General features: G+C 48.1%; 1 protein-coding gene across 1 annotated transcript in view; it reads left to right on the forward strand.

Moving 5' to 3' along the window:
• lama5 (laminin, alpha 5) overlaps nucleotides 1-19,646 on the forward strand; it is a gene marked incomplete at its 5' end in the record, with an annotated part of 67,207 nt that overhangs the window by 44,565 nt on the left and 2,996 nt on the right. The window contains 44 exons of the mRNA XM_080853934.1: nucleotides 92-218; nucleotides 347-486; nucleotides 719-834; nucleotides 1,414-1,625; nucleotides 1,893-2,094; nucleotides 3,132-3,276; nucleotides 3,528-3,668; nucleotides 3,858-4,019; nucleotides 4,912-5,025; nucleotides 5,479-5,562; nucleotides 5,890-6,120; nucleotides 6,257-6,370; nucleotides 6,696-6,826; nucleotides 7,150-7,230; nucleotides 7,522-7,736; nucleotides 7,874-7,974; nucleotides 8,112-8,295; nucleotides 8,606-8,746; nucleotides 8,845-8,996; nucleotides 9,230-9,340; nucleotides 9,488-9,599; nucleotides 9,934-10,104; nucleotides 10,373-10,569; nucleotides 10,790-10,906; nucleotides 11,174-11,328; nucleotides 11,451-11,592; nucleotides 11,932-12,034; nucleotides 12,210-12,323; nucleotides 12,643-12,828; nucleotides 13,131-13,267; nucleotides 13,556-13,732; nucleotides 14,085-14,224; nucleotides 14,563-14,716; nucleotides 14,852-14,985; nucleotides 15,218-15,380; nucleotides 15,935-16,057; nucleotides 16,269-16,417; nucleotides 16,700-16,832; nucleotides 17,280-17,423; nucleotides 17,739-17,869; nucleotides 18,185-18,343; nucleotides 18,546-18,675; nucleotides 18,907-19,064; nucleotides 19,446-19,635. Coding sequence (XP_080710060.1) covers nucleotides 92-218; nucleotides 347-486; nucleotides 719-834; nucleotides 1,414-1,625; nucleotides 1,893-2,094; nucleotides 3,132-3,276; nucleotides 3,528-3,668; nucleotides 3,858-4,019; nucleotides 4,912-5,025; nucleotides 5,479-5,562; nucleotides 5,890-6,120; nucleotides 6,257-6,370; nucleotides 6,696-6,826; nucleotides 7,150-7,230; nucleotides 7,522-7,736; nucleotides 7,874-7,974; nucleotides 8,112-8,295; nucleotides 8,606-8,746; nucleotides 8,845-8,996; nucleotides 9,230-9,340; nucleotides 9,488-9,599; nucleotides 9,934-10,104; nucleotides 10,373-10,569; nucleotides 10,790-10,906; nucleotides 11,174-11,328; nucleotides 11,451-11,592; nucleotides 11,932-12,034; nucleotides 12,210-12,323; nucleotides 12,643-12,828; nucleotides 13,131-13,267; nucleotides 13,556-13,732; nucleotides 14,085-14,224; nucleotides 14,563-14,716; nucleotides 14,852-14,985; nucleotides 15,218-15,380; nucleotides 15,935-16,057; nucleotides 16,269-16,417; nucleotides 16,700-16,832; nucleotides 17,280-17,423; nucleotides 17,739-17,869; nucleotides 18,185-18,343; nucleotides 18,546-18,675; nucleotides 18,907-19,064; nucleotides 19,446-19,635 — 6,423 coding nt within the window. The remainder of the gene's footprint in view (nucleotides 1-91; nucleotides 219-346; nucleotides 487-718; nucleotides 835-1,413; nucleotides 1,626-1,892; nucleotides 2,095-3,131; nucleotides 3,277-3,527; nucleotides 3,669-3,857; nucleotides 4,020-4,911; nucleotides 5,026-5,478; nucleotides 5,563-5,889; nucleotides 6,121-6,256; nucleotides 6,371-6,695; nucleotides 6,827-7,149; nucleotides 7,231-7,521; nucleotides 7,737-7,873; nucleotides 7,975-8,111; nucleotides 8,296-8,605; nucleotides 8,747-8,844; nucleotides 8,997-9,229; nucleotides 9,341-9,487; nucleotides 9,600-9,933; nucleotides 10,105-10,372; nucleotides 10,570-10,789; nucleotides 10,907-11,173; nucleotides 11,329-11,450; nucleotides 11,593-11,931; nucleotides 12,035-12,209; nucleotides 12,324-12,642; nucleotides 12,829-13,130; nucleotides 13,268-13,555; nucleotides 13,733-14,084; nucleotides 14,225-14,562; nucleotides 14,717-14,851; nucleotides 14,986-15,217; nucleotides 15,381-15,934; nucleotides 16,058-16,268; nucleotides 16,418-16,699; nucleotides 16,833-17,279; nucleotides 17,424-17,738; nucleotides 17,870-18,184; nucleotides 18,344-18,545; nucleotides 18,676-18,906; nucleotides 19,065-19,445; nucleotides 19,636-19,646) is intronic.

Raw genomic sequence — 19,646 nt, forward strand, 5'->3', positions numbered from 1 at the left:
ATGGCAAAGTCCAACTGAGTGGACTCCTCCAGTCTTTACTCGCTTGTTTCAATAGAGTTCAGTGTCTTAATCTCATGTTTTCCCCCCTCAGAATGCTGTGGTGTACACCACCCGCGTGCACGAGCTGGGCCGCTACGTGTTCATCCTGCACTACCACCAGCCTGATCACCCCACCTACGCCACACAGGTTTACGTCAATGGCGGTCGCATCTGGCAAGGTCAGCTCCCTGCTGTCACACAGCCCACTGCACTGACTCTATGTACGTGGAGTAATGGTCTCACTAGGTCTCCTCCCTCACACATATTCTCTTTTTCCCCCATGGCTGCTCCTCCATCCCCTCTTCAGGTCATGCCAATGCCTCCTTCTGTCCCCACGGATATGGTTGCCGAAGCATTTTGATCGCAGAGAACCAGATCATCCTGGATGTGACGGACCATGAAGTGATTGTGAGGGTGCATGTTCCAGAGGGCAAAACGCTCTGGCTGGTAAGTGACTCAGGCGCAGGTCGCATGGATTCAAATGTATACTGTGTGTTGTAAACAAGACATGCATCAACAGTGTCATGTCTCCAATTTTCACAGTGGGTTTTTATTATGAACCAGAACACTACAGCCCTATATATTAATTCAAACACATCCATATGAAGTGTTGTTACAGTGGTTTGCGTTTGTGACTATGAATTGACTGAAGTTGGTGTGCGTTTTGATTTTGTTGTAGGACTATGTGTTGGTGGTCCCAGAAAACAGCTACAGTTCCAGCTTCCTACACGAGGAGCCTCTGGACAAATCCTATGACTTCATCAGCAACTGTGGACAGAACAGCTTCTACATTGAGTATGACTGCCAGTACTAATAGAGACACTCCTTTGAAATGCATTACAAGTTGGTTAACATGTCACAGGTCTGAATCTTGATCCCAGGGATTCAAGTTTCTTTAGATGTTCTTTGAGGATTGAATTCAAGAAAAACTTGAATATCCCTTGTTGTTTCTGTAAAGCCATATGAAGAAAAGGACATTAGGGACATGCTTACATTTTCCCAATTAGATCGTAATTTTATGGAACAAATACAAATATTTGTTTCCTAATACCTTTTCTGTGATGGTTGCAGTGTTTATAGGTTATGTTGTTTTGCATGGTCAACAACAGCCAGTTAACAACCAGTAGAAAGAATATCCCTGGGGAGATACAGAGCTCACTAACACTGTAATGGAAGAAAAATACACTTTTGCGAAGCTGCAACATTTCAAAATGTATTTCATCTTTAAAGAGACAAATGTGTAAAGTATGTGTATTTTCTAATTCATTTCTTAAATGGCTCTTAAACCTCCAGGCTCTTAAAACAGCATGCCTCTGTCTGCTCACGCTCATGCTCTGTCTTGTTCTGCCCTCTCCCCTCGCCCTCTCGTTCCAGCATGGACAAGTCCTCTGCGTTCTGCCGCAGGTCGGCCGTGTCTCTGTCGGCGTTCTTCAACGACGGCGCGCTGCCCTGTGGCTGCCACGAGGTTGGCGCCGAGAGCGACACCTGCGAGCCCTTTGGTGGCCAGTGCAGGTGCCGGCCCGACATCATCGGCCGCGACTGCTCGCAGTGTGCCACTGGCTACTGGGGCTTCCCCAACTGCAGACGTAAGTCACCACAGCAGGGGGAGGGGATGGAGTTGATGGAGGGAGAAAGGGAGAAAACAACAGAGAGAGACAGGAAAGAAGGGAAGAGAAGTTCGTTTACAAGATTTTTTATGTTTGTTTAGCAATTGTGAGCATGTGTCTTATCTGTAGGCAAGAGCTGTATTTGTGGGTGTGTACATGTGTATGTATGTGTGTATGTGTGTGTGTTTGTCTGTCTTTGTTTTCCTTATATGATATTAACGTGTGTATGTCTCTGCCTGTCTTCAGCCTGTAACTGTGGGACTCGTTTGTGCGAGCCGGTGACTGGCGAGTGCATCTGTCCCCCGCGGACCCTGCGGCCCGAGTGCACCCAGTGTGAGCCCGAGACCTTTGGCTGCCACCCGCTGGTGGGCTGTGAGCTGTGCAACTGCTCCCGACCCGGCATCACCTCCCAGGACATCAAATGTGACTACAACAGCGGCCAGTGCAGGTACAACACCTGACCTCCACTGTCACGGCCAGTCACTGTCAGGCTGAGGGATTGGGCTCTTAACACTGAGTCTCTCAGAGTCTGTTAACACTGGGGTGAAGAAGGGATGAATGGTGGAGTTAGTTATGGGTGTGGCTACAGTCAGTTATTTCACTTCCATCACAAGAATAGTCCAGCTTGTCTGTCTTCATGCAACTGTTAAAATATTTTGCCAGTCTTTTTTTTGTGCACCCACTAAACCCACACACAGAGAACCACAGACGCACACGCGCACACACACACACACACACACACACACACACACACACACACACACACACACACACACTACCCTCTTCCCTGGCTTCCCATAAAGCGTGCCTGGGAAAACACAGTGTGCTCACATCCTCTGTCATTTAGCCCGGAATGTCAGACCCTATTTTTACTTCCCTCATAATAAAGCACTTCAAATCACCAAACTAGGAGAAGACCGGCCACTAATCATCAGGGCAAACAGTGCGATGGGAGAGCTGCCATCTCACCCCAGTGCAGGGAGGCTTTGAGTCATACTTGGAAAGAGTAGACGGAGAGATGGAGGGATCAGCAGAGGGATGAACCCTAGAGAGTCCCCTCCTCTCCCCTCTCTCCTCTCTTCTCTCTCCTCTCCTCTCTCCTCTCTCTGCTCTCGCAGTCTATTCCTAATCGTCCCAATGCAGAGAGATTCCTCAGAACAGTGCCACATTCCCCAGGCACATTCCCACTCCGCAGCAAGTAATCTACTGAATCTGTCCAGACAAGACAGAAGGTGGTATGCTGCTTCAGGTCACAGGACCTGAAATAATGCTGACTTGCCACTGAGGGCACAAATGTGCTCATAGGCCTACAGATACAGAACTTGTGTTAAACATGCGCGCACGCACATCCACACACACATCTGTTATTTCCTTAGACCTTTGTCTATTTCTGGCATTAGAATGATTCCTGAGAGCTGTCTGTAAATGTTTTGAGTTTATTTTTTGATCAATGTTTTTTTGTGCCCTCCCTTTGTGACCCCTCAGATGCAAGAACAACATTATAGGGCGCCAGTGTGACCGCTGTGCCCCCGGTTTCTATGGCTACCCCAACTGTAGACCATGTGACTGTAATGATGCCGGTACAGAGAGTGATGTCTGTGATTACCACACCGGACGCTGCCTCTGTAAGGTGGGTCTCACTGATGTCTCTCAATCAAACCTATCACCATGTGTCCTTCAGGAAAACGAAGTACATACTGCCGGGAATGAAGGCACATACAGTAGGCCTGACAGTAGATGAGCTATTCTGCCTGTGGTTATCAACGCCCTGTCTTAGGTCCTCCACAAACTTCCAATTATACTGCAAAGTGAATATCAGGGCTATGAACCGTCTATTGACAGTTGGACCTTAGGTTGACCTGTTCCATCTCCCATCCACAGGAAAATGTGGAGGGCTCTCGCTGTGACCAGTGCAGGCTTGGCACCTTCCACCTGGACCCTACCAACCCCAAAGGCTGCACCAAGTGCTTCTGCTTCGGAGCCACAGACCGCTGCCGCAGCTCTGACAAACGCAGGAAAGAGGTAGCAAATCCCTACAAAGCCTCACTTCAGAGGAGCAGTCAGCTACTGTATACTGTACAGACACACAACTCCAGAGCACATCCTGCAAGATCTGTAGAAAAGTAGAAAATCTGCATTAGATCATTTGCTTAATGAATGTAATGTCACACTAATGTCATGTCATGCACCTCTGGTGTCCATCTCTGGCAGAACATGAACATGATGGACTGGGTGCTGTTGAGAGGCGACCGGCAGGAGATCCCCGTCTCCGTCTACCCCGGACAAGACCTGGTGGAGGCCGACCTCAGCGACGTACCCGATGTGTACCAGGACTTTCACTGGCACGCCCCTCGCACCTACCTGGGGGACAAGGTGAGACGATGACAAGTGACCGTAAAAGAATCATTGAGCAGGGGGCAGAGAGGTGAGCGCAGTGTCCTGAGGCGGAGGTGAACAGCTGAATGAAATTTGGAGTTTATGAGGCAGGGGACCTCTTGATCTCTCTCTTATATTGGTTTGGTTCTCAGGTCTCCCCCTGGCTATTAATCTCATCATGCCCCAGTTCAACACACATTTGCATACAAGTCTTTAGACTTCAATAGGCGCGCAGTAGCTCCAGGTGTGTGTTGTTAAGGTGAAGCAAGGTCTGCTCTGTGATGCAGTTTGACATAGTGCCATTCCTCTGCATGTAGTTACAGGGTATGACAGGTTCACAGGACAATCTCCGAGTTGAGTGTTTTAGTGTTTTCCTTTAATATGTGGATGTTCACTGAGAAGACAGCTTACTCAAACTGATTTCTTATCCAGGAACTGATCTCGGTGAAGCTCCTGGATGTACTCGGGGTCTTGTCTACCCTTGTCTGAGTCCCCTTATCTACTGCGTGACGGCTCTTAGTGGCTGCTCTGAGCTCTAGCTCTGGGACGTAGACTGTAGTGCTGATAGTAGATAGGTCGAGGTAAAATGTAGTGTGTGTTGGGACCATACATTTGGCGATTGGCTCAGGAGATAAGGCACGCTTGTTTGGTGTGAGACATTCTTAAGACTTAACTTCAATCCGCGGGGCGAGGTCATGGTTTGTCCTTTGTTCAGGTACCGTAATGCTGTAACCAATCAACTGTGCTTTTGTTTTGTCCTCTTTTCTTTTCTTTCATGCCCCCTTATGTGTACCCCTCTCCCAAACTGTTCCACTCTGCACTCATCAACCCTCAACGTCTGTCAAACATCTTTTCATTCCCCTCTCACGTCTTCCTCCTTGTTGTCCAGGTGTCGTCTTACGGAGGCTACCTGCGCTACCGCCTACACGCCCAGACCATGGCTATGAGAGGAGATTCTCTGTCCCTGCCTTCGGAGGCTTCGCGCCCTGATGTTATACTCAAGGTAGTTCAAACCCACGGCCTCCTTCTCCTTCCCCCCACTCTCCAACCTGAACACAGAGACATTCTCTTCTCAGTAACACTGTACCCAAAGGCATCTGTCTTCACATGCTCGTTTTCTAAATTAATGCAGGTCTTGGGTTTCATTAGACTTTCAAAAGAGAAGAGCTCACTCAATGCACTGTTTAGCCCAGGACTAATCCCCTTTATGGGAACCCGAGCCTGTACTGTATGGTATGTTTACCTTAGATGTCATGTGTAGTTATCACACTCAACAGTGACCTCATCAGTCTCTCTGTGAAGTTGTTTTTGACCTTATATGGTCTGTCTGCCCTAAATGTCACAGTGAGAGGTCTCCATGGTTCTCTCATAGGGTATGGTTTTATTAAAATACACTGTCTCTTGCTAATTGTTTATCTGTGTGTGCGTTCGTGTGTGTGTGTGTGTTCATGTCCAGGGGAACCAGATGACCGTGGTGTTCATGGAGAGAGAGTACCCCACTCCTGAGGATCCCCACGAGGGCATAGTCCACCTGGTGGAGGTAATCAACAACACACTGCCTTCATTTCAAACTATCACCTCTCTTGTCATCCCATCCAGGCTAATTCTCCTCAAAAGGATTAAGCCTCTAAACTTTTGACAAATTTACATTTTTTAAGTGAAACTCTCCACTGATCTCTTGCTCATGTTGTTAAAAGCCATACTCTCTTTTGCTTACATTAAACAGAGTACGATTTAGACTTAGGTTTAAAGTTTGAAATGATTCAGGCTCTGCAGTGCTTGTGGGCGGTGTAACATGCTTTAGTCTTTAGTATTGTTGTTTACCAGTGATGAACACTCTGTCTGTCTCTCTGTCTCCGCCTATCAGGGAAGCTTCCGGCATGCCCAGACAGGTAACGTGGTGTCTCGCGAAGAGCTGATGATGGTGCTGGTGGGTCTGGAGTCACTGCAGATCAGGGCGCTGCACTCTCAGTCGGCCGAGGCTGTGTCGCTCCGCGCCCCCGTGCTAGAGGGTGCCGACAGCCTGCCCTCGGGTCGCCATGCCAACAACGTGGAGATTTGCATGTGCCCTGCCAACTACCAGGGCGACTCCTGCCAGGTATTGCTGAATTAATTAGCAATAAATAAAAATGGATAAACCATCTCATAGCTAATTATAGCATCACATTAGTAATGGGAAACTTAGTCACTGTGTGTGATTTCTCTCACCCTATCCTCTCTCTGTTCTACTGCAGCAATGTGCTCCAGGTTTCTACAGAGACACCAAGGGTCTGTTCCTTGGCAAGTGTGTTCCCTGCCACTGCAATGGCCATTCAGACCAATGTCTGGATGGGTCTGGAGTTTGTGTGGTGAGTCCATTAGTATGAATGACTTCTTTATAATACATTAGTTCCTGGTTCTTTTACAAGATAGGTTCCCTTGTGTTGGGGGGAGGGGGCGGTTTCAATTTGAGTTATTTTTTGAATTCATATCAGTTAAAAATGATAAATACCATATCATGCTGCTCAAAAACTTAAGGGGTAGCATCTGTTATATTGACAACTGCAGTGCCGAACTAATTAAGTATATTACGAGGATAAATGTGTGATGATTAGATTTGTGATCTGACCAGTCATTGCTACACCCCGTGACTGATGATGATGTTAATTACTGGGTTAACCTCTGCTCCATCAGAACTGCCGGCACAACACCGCAGGAGACCACTGTGAGAAGTGCCCGGGTGGTTTCCTAGGTAACAACAGCGTGGAAGGCCAGGCCGTGTCTTGCACCAGCTGCCCCTGTCCTCTGCAGGTGGCCTCCAACAAGTCAGTACAGCTCTCACATCTCCTCTGCTTCTGTAATTAATTTGTCAGATACCCTTAGTGAAAGAACCCTTGTTTCGTTAGTTCAATCGAACCAACACACCCCCTTAAGTGTTCCTATTTGTGGGGTATATCTTTATGTCATCCATTCTCAATGTTGTATCTGTTTTGAAAGAAGTCAGACACTGTTAACTGTAAGAAATGGTTGAAGCACTTTCTTCTAAGTTTAGCACCCTGCTGAAAATGATAATGTATGTGAAGTAATTGCTGTCATGGGGCTTAGTGTTTTTCACAAATATTTGTATTCCATTCGTCCCTTCTCTCAGCTTTGCCATTGGCTGTGTGGAGAAAACGCATCAAATGCACTGCCTGTGCATGCCAGGGTATGCTGGACCCAAATGTGAAAGGTCAGTGTGTCTCTCTTTAGCTCCTGCTGGTTTCGCCAGCTGCTCATGCTTTTAAGACATCTGGTAGCTCCCAGCAGGTGAGCACCACGGTCAGCGCCTCTGCTGCTAGCACTGAGCTCAGGAAGGAACCACATAAGTGAAGCTCAATTACACTTGAATCATTCACATTCAGTTCACTTCAGCAGTCCTTAGTGGGTCCTATCATTCATCTGACACTCTTAAGACATATTCTGTCATACTTACGTCATGTTTAAATCATAATTCACAATTCACAATACTTCTACACTCCAGGTGTGCTCCTGGTTTCTATGGGAACCCCATGGTGATTGGAAGCACGTGTCTGCCCTGCCGGTGCCATGACAACACCGACCCCAACATGCTGTTCAGTGACTGCCACCCTCTGACGGGCGAGTGCCAGGGCTGCATGCACGACACGGCTGGTCCCCAATGTGAGATCTGTGCCCCCGGCTTCTACGGAGATGCTGTCATTGCCAAAAACTGCACCAGTAAGACCCGTTAGCCGAGAGCTTAGACAAAATGAGTATATTAACAAATTCAAACTAATCAATGTTTGTTCACATATAGTTCACATATGTTTGCTGGCTATATTTTGATGTTTTCTAATAATAATACAAATCAATAGAGTGCAACTGCTCCCCATGTGGCACCGCATCATGTGACCCCCACACTGGCCAGTGCCAATGCAAGTCTGGTGTGACTGGAGACCTGTGTGACCGCTGTGAGGTGAGTTTAAACCGTCCACTAGTTTCCTTAGCGACCTGTATCCTGTACAGATGCTTTTCAGGTTGGCGTTGAGTTAGTGTGCTGTGAGGCCCTTTGTCTCATATTTCCCTCCCACTTCGATTTCTGCTTCTGTTCAGGATGGCGCGTTTGGCTTCAGCTCCTGTTCCGGATGTCAGCGGTGTGACTGTGAGGCATCGGCTGCCCTCCAACAGCCCTGTGACCCGAAGAGTGGCTCCTGTGCCTGTCAGCCCGGAGTCAACGGGCCTCACTGCCGCCAGTGTGCTCCAGGATTCTGGGATTATGGCCCTAATGGCTGCAGGAGTGAGTCCCCCTCCCAGTTCTCGTAGTTACAAGCCTAACTCGGCTTATACATACAGCAACCTATTCACTTATTCGGGGAATAAGGTGTACACTTTGCAAGAGCAGAATTCACTTTAGCTTGATTTTAGATTGCATGACCTGAAAGTACTGAGAAGACCTTATTATGCATTGACATTTGTGTGTCTGTGTGTGCGTGTGTGTGTGTGTGTGTGTGTGTGTGTGTGTGTGTGTGTGTGTGTGTGTGTGTGTGTGTGTGTGTGTGTGTGTGTGTGTGTGTGTGTGTTGTGTGTTTGTGTCCAACTCCCTTCAGAGTGTGCATGTAAGGCAGGCCGATGCGACCCCCGCACAGGAGAGTGCAGGTGTGCAGATGGCCTTACTGGGAAACAGTGTGACACCTGCATCAATAAGCACAGCGTGCTTGTTCAACATGGAGACCTTTCGTACTGTGAACGTGAGTACAGCCCTAGCGAGACAAAGAGACAGAGTGACAGTCAGAGAGGGTTGTTATGGTAACTGTGCTAATGGTGTGATGTGTTCTTTTTGTGGCAGCGTGTGATACCTGTGTGATAGTTCTGCTGAAGGATCTCGATGCGATGACCCAGAACTTTAACTCTGTGGCCAATCAACTCACTAGCCTCAATGCCAGTTCCATCGCCTGGGGGCAGCTTAACAACCTCAACACATCCATTGAGGCCATCGCTGTGAGTTTTTACATGTAACATACACAACATAACATACACAACACATGCATACACACTCTCTCTCTCTCTCTCTCTCACACAAACACACACACACACACATGCTCTCTCCCACTCATTCAAAGCCCATATGCTGGGACCGAAATGCACACGCTGTACCAGCAATGAGCATTACATTCACTCTGCCCAGAATTCTACATATTTACCTCTGCTGACTGTAAGACTCGTTTTCCCAGAGTGCCATCGAGAACTACAATGGCAGCCTGGATGTGAGCAGAAGCCGAGCCGACATGCTGGACGGAGAGCTGCAGAACATCAACTCTGATATTGATGAACTGGAATCAAAGGTGTGCAGTGTGCCTAATTCCACTTCTAGTGTGTAATCAGTTTGTTTGTTTGTTTTTATCCCCAAAACATCTTTGTACCCTTTTGTGTGGGGATCTGTCAGAATATAAGGGGCTGATCTGAACTCTAATGTGTGTGCTATACTGTAGGCTGGTGTGACGGGTCGCAAGGGCGATGACCTGGAGAGAAGCACCACCTCCACCCACAGGAGGGCAGAGGACCTTCTCAGCTTCATCAAAGGCATCATGGGAGATGTGGATGGTACGACACCCAACACTTCATTCACCAATGACCACAAATACTCACACATCCACCCTAGAGTCTGCTACACGCAGAGGATTCAGTGGCATCACTCAGAAGCTCTGTTCAAATAATAAACAATGTAAACTCACTAACTTTAAAATGGCTGAAGAAACACAGTCTTGCACATTTGAGCTTTATCATTTAAGAAACAAATACAACAGGATATACAGTGTATTGATCATGTTAACAGGTGCGGTAATCGTAGAACAGCTTAGCATACAAGTGGACCAGACTTTACAAGTCAGATTTTTTTGTTGATCTACAATTTTTATGTCTCTCCCGCGCCCCTCAGACATCATCAAGCTAGTGAACCGCACAGCCATGAACGAGACATCAGAGGAGCCTGAGGAGGTCCTGTCTGAGAAGATGGCCGAGGTGGAGGCCATGCTGAAGGACATGCGCTTCCGTAGCCTGGACCAGCAGCGGAAACTGGCCGAGAACGAGAAGGAGGAGGCCAACACACGTGAGTGAGAACTTCACACACACACACACACACACACACACACACACACACACACACACACACACACACACACACACACACACAGGCTCAACAGCCAGACGAATCATTGTTTGTCTGTTTGGTTAAAGAGTAAAATGGTAATGTTGAGGTTTTAGGCTGACTGTAATGCTTTTGAAAAGTGCTCAGTTTTTGGATTGTTTTGATTTGATTTGAGTGTCATAGTTATTCTCTCTCTCTCGCTCTCTCTCTCTCACTCTCCTTCTCTTAGTGCTGGACCGGGTAAAGGATGATATGGCGAACCGCACAACTGCTAATGAGGATAAGGTTCAGGCCATCAGAGACTACCTGAAGAAGTTCCACGACCAGCTCATGGACCTGAGAGACGCGCTCAATGACGCTGTCAAGGACACAGCCAGTGCCGCCGAGATCAACAACCTGAACCAGAAGATGCTGGAGGAGATTCAGGTACTGTACACACACACACACGCACGCACACACACACACACACGCACACACACACACACACAAGCATACACACACAAACACACACAAACACACAAAAAAATCATTTTGCACTAACCTGAGTGAGAATCAGCTGTGTGCTGGCACAATTTCATCCTCTCATAAAAAGACCTAGAGTGTCTGGCTCCATATTGAAGTTGTCTGTGTGCTCCTCCCTCTTCAGGCAAAATTGGCGGAGCTGAAGGAGAAGGAGAAGGAGGTGAAGGCCCTGCAGGAGATGGCCGAGGATGATGTGGCTCAGGTCAACGACCTGCTCGTCATGCTGCAGGACTCTAAAGAGGTGGGTCCTCCACACTGTCCTCAACACACTGTTCTGTACAGCAAAGACTGAAACAATCAGATACACACACACAAACATGAAGAACCAAGGCATGGTATTATACCAATGCGGTCAGCATTAATATGTTGATCAGACTGCTGAATGGTGTTGAGAGAGATAGCATTCCCGTGAGTGGATATGCATTTCTTACCTTAGGTCATATGACTCCATGTACACTATGGCAAACTGTGTTAAACCTGTCTAATACCCTTCATTCTATTGCCTCAGGAGTATGAGAAGCTGGCAGCCCAGCTGGATGGAGCCAGTAAGCCTCTGGCTCAGAAGGTGCAGAAGTTTGCCCCATCTGCCACCAAAATACCCCTGGTGGAGGCAGCAGAGAAACATGCTGAGATGCTGGATGAACTTGCTCGTAACCTGTCTAGGTGCGTGTGTGTGCGTGTGTGCTTTGTCTCACATAAATCTACAGTCGGAGAGCTAGTCTTCCTTAAATCATTTTCAGGATTGTTTTGATTCTGACGCTGTCGTTGCATTCTGCTCTGAGCAGCGTGATCGAAGGGAGCAATAAGGACGGCTTCATCCAGCGCGCCTATAACGCGTCTCGCGCCTACACCAACATCATCGACAGTGTGAACGAGGCCGAGGCTGCTGCCAACCAAGCAAACAAAGCAGCCATGGATGCCCTCGAGGTAGGGATCACACACACAAACATACACACAGACACACAGACACACACACACACACACACACACACACACACACACACACACACAAATAAGATCACTCAAATTCCTCTACAAACTAGAACACACAACACACACAAGCACTTAACAGAAATGTACACACTATTCAAACAACCTTCATTTCACTCATGCACGTATATGGACAGTCAGAAACACCTAGTTTTAATTGACTGCTAAAGTATTCTAACCAGAGGTTGGTGGACAGTCAGAAACACCTAGTTTTAATTGACTGCTATAGTATTCTCACCAGAGGTTGCATTTGTTTTTTCTCCGCCTTTCCTGCAGAATCTGAAGAACTTGAGCCTGAAGCAGCGGGCCGAGGACATGAAGAACCAGAGCATTGAGATGGTGGAGGATGCCACCTCTCTGCAGAACCAGCTGGAAGATGGTAGGAACGCAGACATTTGAAGTCTTTATTTCATGTTATCTGTGTGAACAAAGACCTCAAAGTGGCCTGAATCAGTCTCAGACAAACCCACTCCATTGGCAGATGTTAAGGAGCAGTGTTTTTAACATGGTTTTTGATATTAACTGTGCACAAATTGGGATTGGTTTTATGACAGACGTGAAGCCCAACCTTGACAACCTTAAGGACCGTCTAAAGGAAGCCAAGGACAAGAAGAAGACATTGCAGGAGGATCTGGATACGATACAGCAGAGCCTAAATATGACTACAGGTAAAGAAGCAGGCATTTATTCTCAGACTTCCCAGCACATCCGCTTCCTCTCTTTTCCATTACAGCACGTTCAACCAAACAATGTATGTACCCAAAACCACAATCATTTCAGACAAAGGCTGGCAAAACACACACACACACACACACACACACACACACACACACACACACACACACACACACACACACACACACACACACACACACACACACACACATACACAGACAATCACCCAAACGCGCACTCATACACCTATATGGATGGACAGAAAAGAGAGAATCCTCAATACACATTTGCTGTTTGTTGTGGCTGTTCCAGATGACACCGCAGACACCATAACTGCAGCTAAGAGTGCAGCAGAGCAGGCCAACAACACCATCGCCCAGGTGGTGGACACGCTGGGGCCCATCAAGGAGCAGCTGCAGAAGTGGCAGGACCAGTACGGAGACTCCAACACCACCACTGATGACATTAACAACGCCCTGATGGAGGCCAACCAGTCTAGTGAGTTTCATCTGTGTGTGTGTGTTTCGTGTGTGTGTGTGAGTTTTTGGGAAACACAATCAAATGGCTTTAAACTGTGGACTCTAAGTTTTACTAATGTCTCCTTGAAGTTTACCACACTCATTAAATGTATTTAGTTTCTCAATCTCTTTGCATGAATCTTGGTAATTCTATGGTGTAGTTGCATGAGCAGATGATTTTGTCATGTTTCAGTGTGTGTGTGTGTGTGTGTGTGTGTGTGTGTGTGTGTGTGTGTGTGTGTGGGTGTACCACTAATTGTCCCACTATGTTGCTACTCACAGTGAGTGCTCTTGGAGAGACCATCCCTCTGCTCTTGAAGAAACTGGACCGTCTAGACTCGGTCCAGATGCCCAACATCTCTGAGAACATCCTGCGCATCCGCCAGCTCATCGCCCAAGCCCGCAAGGCTGCCAGCAAGGTACCAGTCCACAACACCAGAACCACTCGCAAACCCCGTTACCAGCCCACTGCCTCTCCAGTCATGAAAGATATAAACACAGAGAATTAGGTGCAATTGCAGTCGCTTATGAATTTATATGGCCACTAATCAAATCTTGGAAACTGTACGCTTTATAGGTGCAATCCTCGATCCTAGCGAAAAGTTGTTGATATTTGAGCTCAATAGCCAATCAAATACTGCGACACATTCTCCTTCACAATAGAAGCATACGATGTGTTTAACTCAGGTATGTTGTTCCCTCCTCAGGTGAGTGTGCCCATGAAGTTTAACGGCACGGCCGGCGTTCAGGTACGCACCCCCAGCAACCTGGCGGACCTGGCGGCCTACACCTCCCTCAAGTTCCACATCACCTTGCCCGAGACCAGCCGCAAGCGCCGGCAAGACAACAACCGCCAGTTCGTCTTTTACCTGGGCAACAAGAACGTAAGCACCACAAGGGGAGCTGGGTTGTTTGAACTTCATTAGAAATATGATATCGCATGTGTGTAGGGTAATCCTCTGTAACTGTATACAATTGTAGGGAACTGGAGTGATTTTCAGTGTGTGTGTGTGTGTGTGTGTGTGTGTGTGTGTGTATGTGCGCGTGTGTGCGTGTGTACTTATGTGTTTATGTGTGTGTGTGTGTGTGTGTGTGCATGTATGTGTGTGTGTGTGCTTGTATGTGTGTGTGGGTGTGTGTGTGTGTGCTTGTGTGCATGTGTGGGTGTGTGTGTGTGTATATGTGTGCACGGGCCCTCACACCCTCTTGCCTCTGTACTGGTCTCTGAATGTGCAGTCCAGTAAGGAGTTCTTAGGCATGACACTGGAGGGCAAGAGGCTGCGCTGGCTCTTCAACGTGGGGGGAGACACGGCTGAGGTGACCACTCAGGAGGACGTCATGTCAGACGGGAGCTTCAACAGCATTAATTTAGAGAGGTGAGGCACATGCTCCACAGAACCTCCATCAAGCACCAAGCCCACTAGCGTAGCTATGTCAGTTATCGGACAGTGTCAAACATCGGCCATTCTGTTAAACAATCAAAATGCTAAGTTTAATAATGGATTAACAATCTATAAATTCAGTTTAATAATGGATTCACATGGCAACGCCAACGCTTGCCGATAACACGCCGTCCGATAATTAACACCGTTACAATATGACCATAGTTACTTGCCGTGTACAGTCATTTTGAAATGTCTTCAGTATTTTCTGAATGCTCCTGGTCCTCAATACTTTCCTCATTGTGTGTGTGTGTGTGTGTGTGTGTCCATAGGATCTTGCAGTACGGACAGATGGCCATGTCATTCGATGAGAAGGAGAGGCGAGTGGTGAAACAGAATATGGAGGCCAAAGGAGACAGCGGCCTGCTCAACCTGATGACCGCGGACACCGTCTTCTACGTGGGAGGTTACCCTGAAACCTTCAAGGTAGTGTGTGTGTGTGTATGTGTGTGTGTGTGTGTGTGTGCATGTGCCTCTGTGTATTTTTTTATTTTGGTATAGTAAATGTGATTTTGATTAACGGTTCCGGTTAACGGCTGGTGTGTGTCTTTTCTGTTCCAGCCCCCTCCCCAGCTGGAGCTGCCCAACTTTAAGGGCTGCATCGAGCTGGAGACCCTTAACGAGGAGGTGCTCAGTCTGTACAACTTTGAGCAGTCCTTCCAGCTCAACACCACTGAGGTCAAACCCTGTGCTAGGTAAGGCGCGTGTTAACTTGCGGTGCGCCTTAGTGAAACCTTCGTCACAAAAGGCACTGGCGTTAAAGATGTCAAATAGATACAGGCTTGTTTTGCTTTAGAATTGATGTAAAAGGAGAATACAAGGTAATGTGTGCAAGTGGTGTGTGTGCATGAGCATGTGTGTGCTCATGTGTGTAAAATGGATTGATTTAATAATGTAGTGACCTTCGGTTATTCTGCACCGAAACAGAGGAAAGCCTACACTGATCCAGCCGTGGGTGTCCGACGCGGCGTACTTTGATGGCAGTGGATACGCCGAGGTCACCTTCAAGCCAGACAGCTCAATGCAACGTTTCGAACAGGAAGTCAAGCTCATCTCTCACAACGGCATCCTGCTGCTGCTGCAGAACGAGGTAAGCGGTCCATCACCCCCTCGCCCCTGCAGCCTCAGGCAACTCCAGACTAACACACTCAGTCCTTCAGGAGGCCTTAGCATTTCCTGCTTCCTGTTAAGAACACTGAGTCTTCCATATTTGTGTAGGGGTGTGAACTTCAGGTAGGCCTATGAGCCCTTTTCACTGGTGCCGTCGGTCAGAATGTTTTTGATTCTCGCAGGGTCCTGCACCTCATTCTGAGGTGAGGGTTGCACAAATGCTTTTGTCCGACATACATATTAGTAAATTCCACACCCTATCAACCAAGTCAGTGGTCAAGCATTGATGGAGCTTCTTTGTTGCAGTCCCAAAGGTGTGGGCAAAGCTCCTGAGCTGGATAAAGCATCCTTGAGTACATGTGTAAGGAGTGTAGAAAGAAAAGAAAGAAATTGTATACATGGATCAGATGCCAATGACTTACATTCCATTCATCCATGCTTCCATTCTTTTTGTTCTCTCTCTCTCTCTCTCTCTCTCTCTCTCACACACTCTCTCTCTCTCTCTCTCTCTCTCTCTCTCTCTCTCTCTGTCAGGGAAAGTTCCTGTGTCTGGCAGTGCGTGACGGCATCCTGGAGCTCTACTTTGATTTCAGCGGTACGCTAGAGATGGCAACTGCCCTCAAAGTCCAGAGAGTCAGCGACGCCAAACCCAAACCTGTGAGTGGCGTACACAAGCACTTGACTTCTGCTCACTCTGGACATGACAACATGACATTGTTCCTCACACTGTCTCATCTCAAGGGGCTATTGGTCTCCCTCTGGGTTTAACCGTGACCTCCTAGTCCTAGTCTAGTTTACAGATGCTGTCAACAGACTCCCTAATGCCTCCTCCCTGTTGCACGCTCTTGTGTTTCCTCCGTGCCACCAGATTGAGGTGATCATCATTCAGAAAAGCAAGCGCGTGGTGGTGAGGTGCGAGAGAACCAACGTGTACAACGTCCTGGTCCCCACCGATCTCCCTAGGTTCTATGGGTCCTACTACCTGGGAGGGGCTCCTGAAAGCAGCATACCAGAGAGGTGAGCGAGGGGGCCTGGGAGACGCACCATGACACGGAGCTCAGTTCACATCAAACACAACATGGCGTAGCTTCACTAGCAAGTGTTCCATTCTTTTTTTATTTTGTTCTTGTGGCTTGGTAGAAAAAGAAAACGTTTTTCACTGTTTGTTTGTTTGTGTGTGTGGCTATGTGTGTCTGTGTGTGTCTGTGTGTGTGTGTGTGTGTGTGTGTGTGTGTGTGTGTGTGTGTGTGTGTGTGTGTCTGTCTGTCTGTGTCTGTGTCTGTTTGTGTGTGTTTGCAGCCTAAAGGCTATGTTCCCTAGGGGAGGCTCCATCAAAGGCTGCCTCAGGGGCATAAAGGCCATGAACTCCCACGTGGACCTGAAGAGAATGAACAGCACCGGCCTGAGCTACGGCTGCCCCGACGACCTGCTGGTGAGAACAGACACTCCCCAGTCTTGGCCGTAAAAGCCACAGGCCTTGTTTGTGTGGATAGCTCCCTTTTTACTGTTGGTTGCATTTATTAACCCCGTCTCTCCCCCCCTCACCTGTCACCCTCTCTCCTCTCCCTCTCTCTCTCTCCTTTCTCTTTCTCTCCCTCTCTCTCTCCTCTCCCTCCTCTCTCTCCTGTCCCTCTCTTCTCTTTCCGTTCTCTCTCCTCTCTCTCTCTCCTCTCCATCTCTCCTCTCTCTTTCCTTTCCCTCTCTCCTCTTCCTCTCCCTCTCTCCCTCTCCTCTCCATCTCTCCTCTCTCTCTCCTCTCCCTCTCTCCTCTCCCTCTCTCTCCTCTCTCTCTCTCCTCTCCCTCTCTCCTCTCTCCTCTCCCTCTCTCCTCTCCCTCTTTCCCTCTCCCTCTCACTCCTCTCTCTTTACCCTCTCCCAGGTTGTGCGCGAGGCCCACTTCACAGGCCAGAGTTACCTCAACATGAAGCTGGACCAGGCCCCGGCCCTCAAGGACAACTTCTACGCTGGAGTGGGTTTCCGCACCGAGCAGAAGGAGGGGCTCATGTTCTACCACCAGGCTTCGGTATGACCCTTCACCCTTGACCCTTCACCTAAGCAGCTGTACAGCTCTGTGGTGCCTGGGCATCACTAAAGTCATGCACTCTTTAGAAGGGCTTTAGTTTCACGGCCCTCAATGTGATACCAGGCTTGTGTTTGGATATGCGGTTACTTGTCAACTGAACAAAGTGTATAATTCTTTGTGTAGAAGTGTATAAACATTTGCTCCCATAATAATGGGTGGTTTATTTGTGTGTGTGTGTGTGTGTGTGTGTGTGTGTGTGTGTGTGTGTGTGTGTGTGTGTGTGTGTGTATGTGTATGTGTGTGTGTGTTGAACAGGATGGAGTGTGCCAGATGTTCCTGGAAAAGGGCCACGTGGTGGTGAGGGCTGGAAACAGTCAAGTAAAGAGTCAGAAGACTTACAACGATGACAACAGCCACTATGTGGCTTTATACAGCAACAGCAATGGGTAAAGTCTGTTTGTCACTTACCCCCATACAAACACTTACCTTTCATACACATTCAGAATGTACTGTAGTGTTGCGATAGTATCGAAAGCATGTGTTGACCATCTTCAACAAGACATGCTGATTTTGCTGTAGAGTTTGGAAATATATGTTCACACAAGCTTAAATTCAAGCTGAGCTTGTAAATAAGTGCCTGTATAGGTAGCGAGTGAGCCTTAGCACGACTGTACACAGGCTAGAAGATCATCTGTGTGAGTGTATGAGTAATTGTTGTTATACGTTACACTGTACTGAGCTGATGGTTATTGCAACTGTAGGATCCGTGTCTATTTGGATGACGATCTGGAAAAGGAGGCTTTGGCAGACAAAGGCAATCGTAAGGCACAGGACGTGGGCACTCTCTACCTAGGTGGCACCGACAGCAAAGATGGCATGGCCAACCTCACTGGCTGCCTCAGCAACATCTTCGTCAAGAGGTGAGCCAACGATGGGCAGTGAGTGATGGGGATGAAGCGGATGGAGCGAGTGACCGGGGTGGTACTAAGTGCAGGAGAACTGTGGTGACTGGACTGAGGACAGTGTGGATTGTTTGAACATAAGAAAAAGGGTCTCTATGTTGAACACATAGTTCATGACATGGATTGACACACTGAGTTGTGTCCTCTCCCCTCTCGACAGGACCGCTCCAACGCAGATGGTGCTGGATTTGATCCGAGCCACGGAGAATGTCAACGTCCCTCTGGACTGCCCAGCAGCCTCGAAACCCCAACAGATCCTGGCCTCTCCACCTCGCCACAAGAACCAGAAGGTACATTATTGATGCCTTGGCCCTGCGTTCCGTATAGCCTTGTGACCATGTTACTTAGTAATCAAATGAATCACAGATGTCAAGAGGCATGTCTTATTTGTATTCTCGCTCTGCTAATGTGTGTGTGTGTATGTGTGTGTGTGTGTGTGTGTGTGTGTGTGTGTGTGTGTGTGTGTGTGTGTCTGTGTGTCTGTGTGTGTGTGTGTGTGTGTGTGTGTGGGGGGGATTTAGGGCAAACACAAGAAGCCGACGGGCGGGTCTAATGGTCACACTGCTCGTGAGTCGTGCCAGCCAGAGCAGTTCGCTCAAGAACCCAAAGCCCTGCACTTCAGCGGTTCCTCTCACAGCCGCCGTCGATACAACTCTCTTCCCGCAACCTTGGGCAGGCCGTAAGTCAACGCCAAACACCACCACAAGGCCCTCCAGCCTCCCTCTTAACACAAGCCTTTAGTTCCTTCTCTAGACATTTTCAAGTATCTTTCAAATTACATGTTATACTGTTACTGTTACATAGACACTTCAACGTGGTAACCAACGTCAAGAATCAATAGCAGAACTGTTTGTGAATTGTTTGGACCTTGTTTAACTGCAGCATTACATTGACAAACATGACCACGTGGCATTTAAGCAGACCTCAATTTGCAGGGAGCGTTTTCATTTGAAATGTACTAGGGTAGTGGAAGCAAAGCTCTCCCGGAAATGGAGAATCTATCTTTGCCAACCCTAGCTTGTCTCCGGCACAGCAGACTCACTTCAAATGGATTCCACAGATCTCACATATCCATGGGGGTGCGCTTGAACTCCTCCGACGGCCTGATCCTCTACGCCGGAGGAGAGAAGGGAGACGCCACCGTGGCCTTGTCCGTCAGCGAGGGCCGTCTTCAGCTCCACTTCCTCGCGGGCAAAAGGAAGATCAGCATGACCAGCAGCAAGAAGTACAACGACGGTCTGTGGCACGAGGTGAGCCGCTC

The sequence above is a fragment of the Sprattus sprattus genome (genome assembly GCF_963457725.1).
Source record: "Sprattus sprattus genome assembly, chromosome: 16".
Taxonomy (NCBI): domain Eukaryota; kingdom Metazoa; phylum Chordata; class Actinopteri; order Clupeiformes; family Clupeidae; genus Sprattus; species Sprattus sprattus.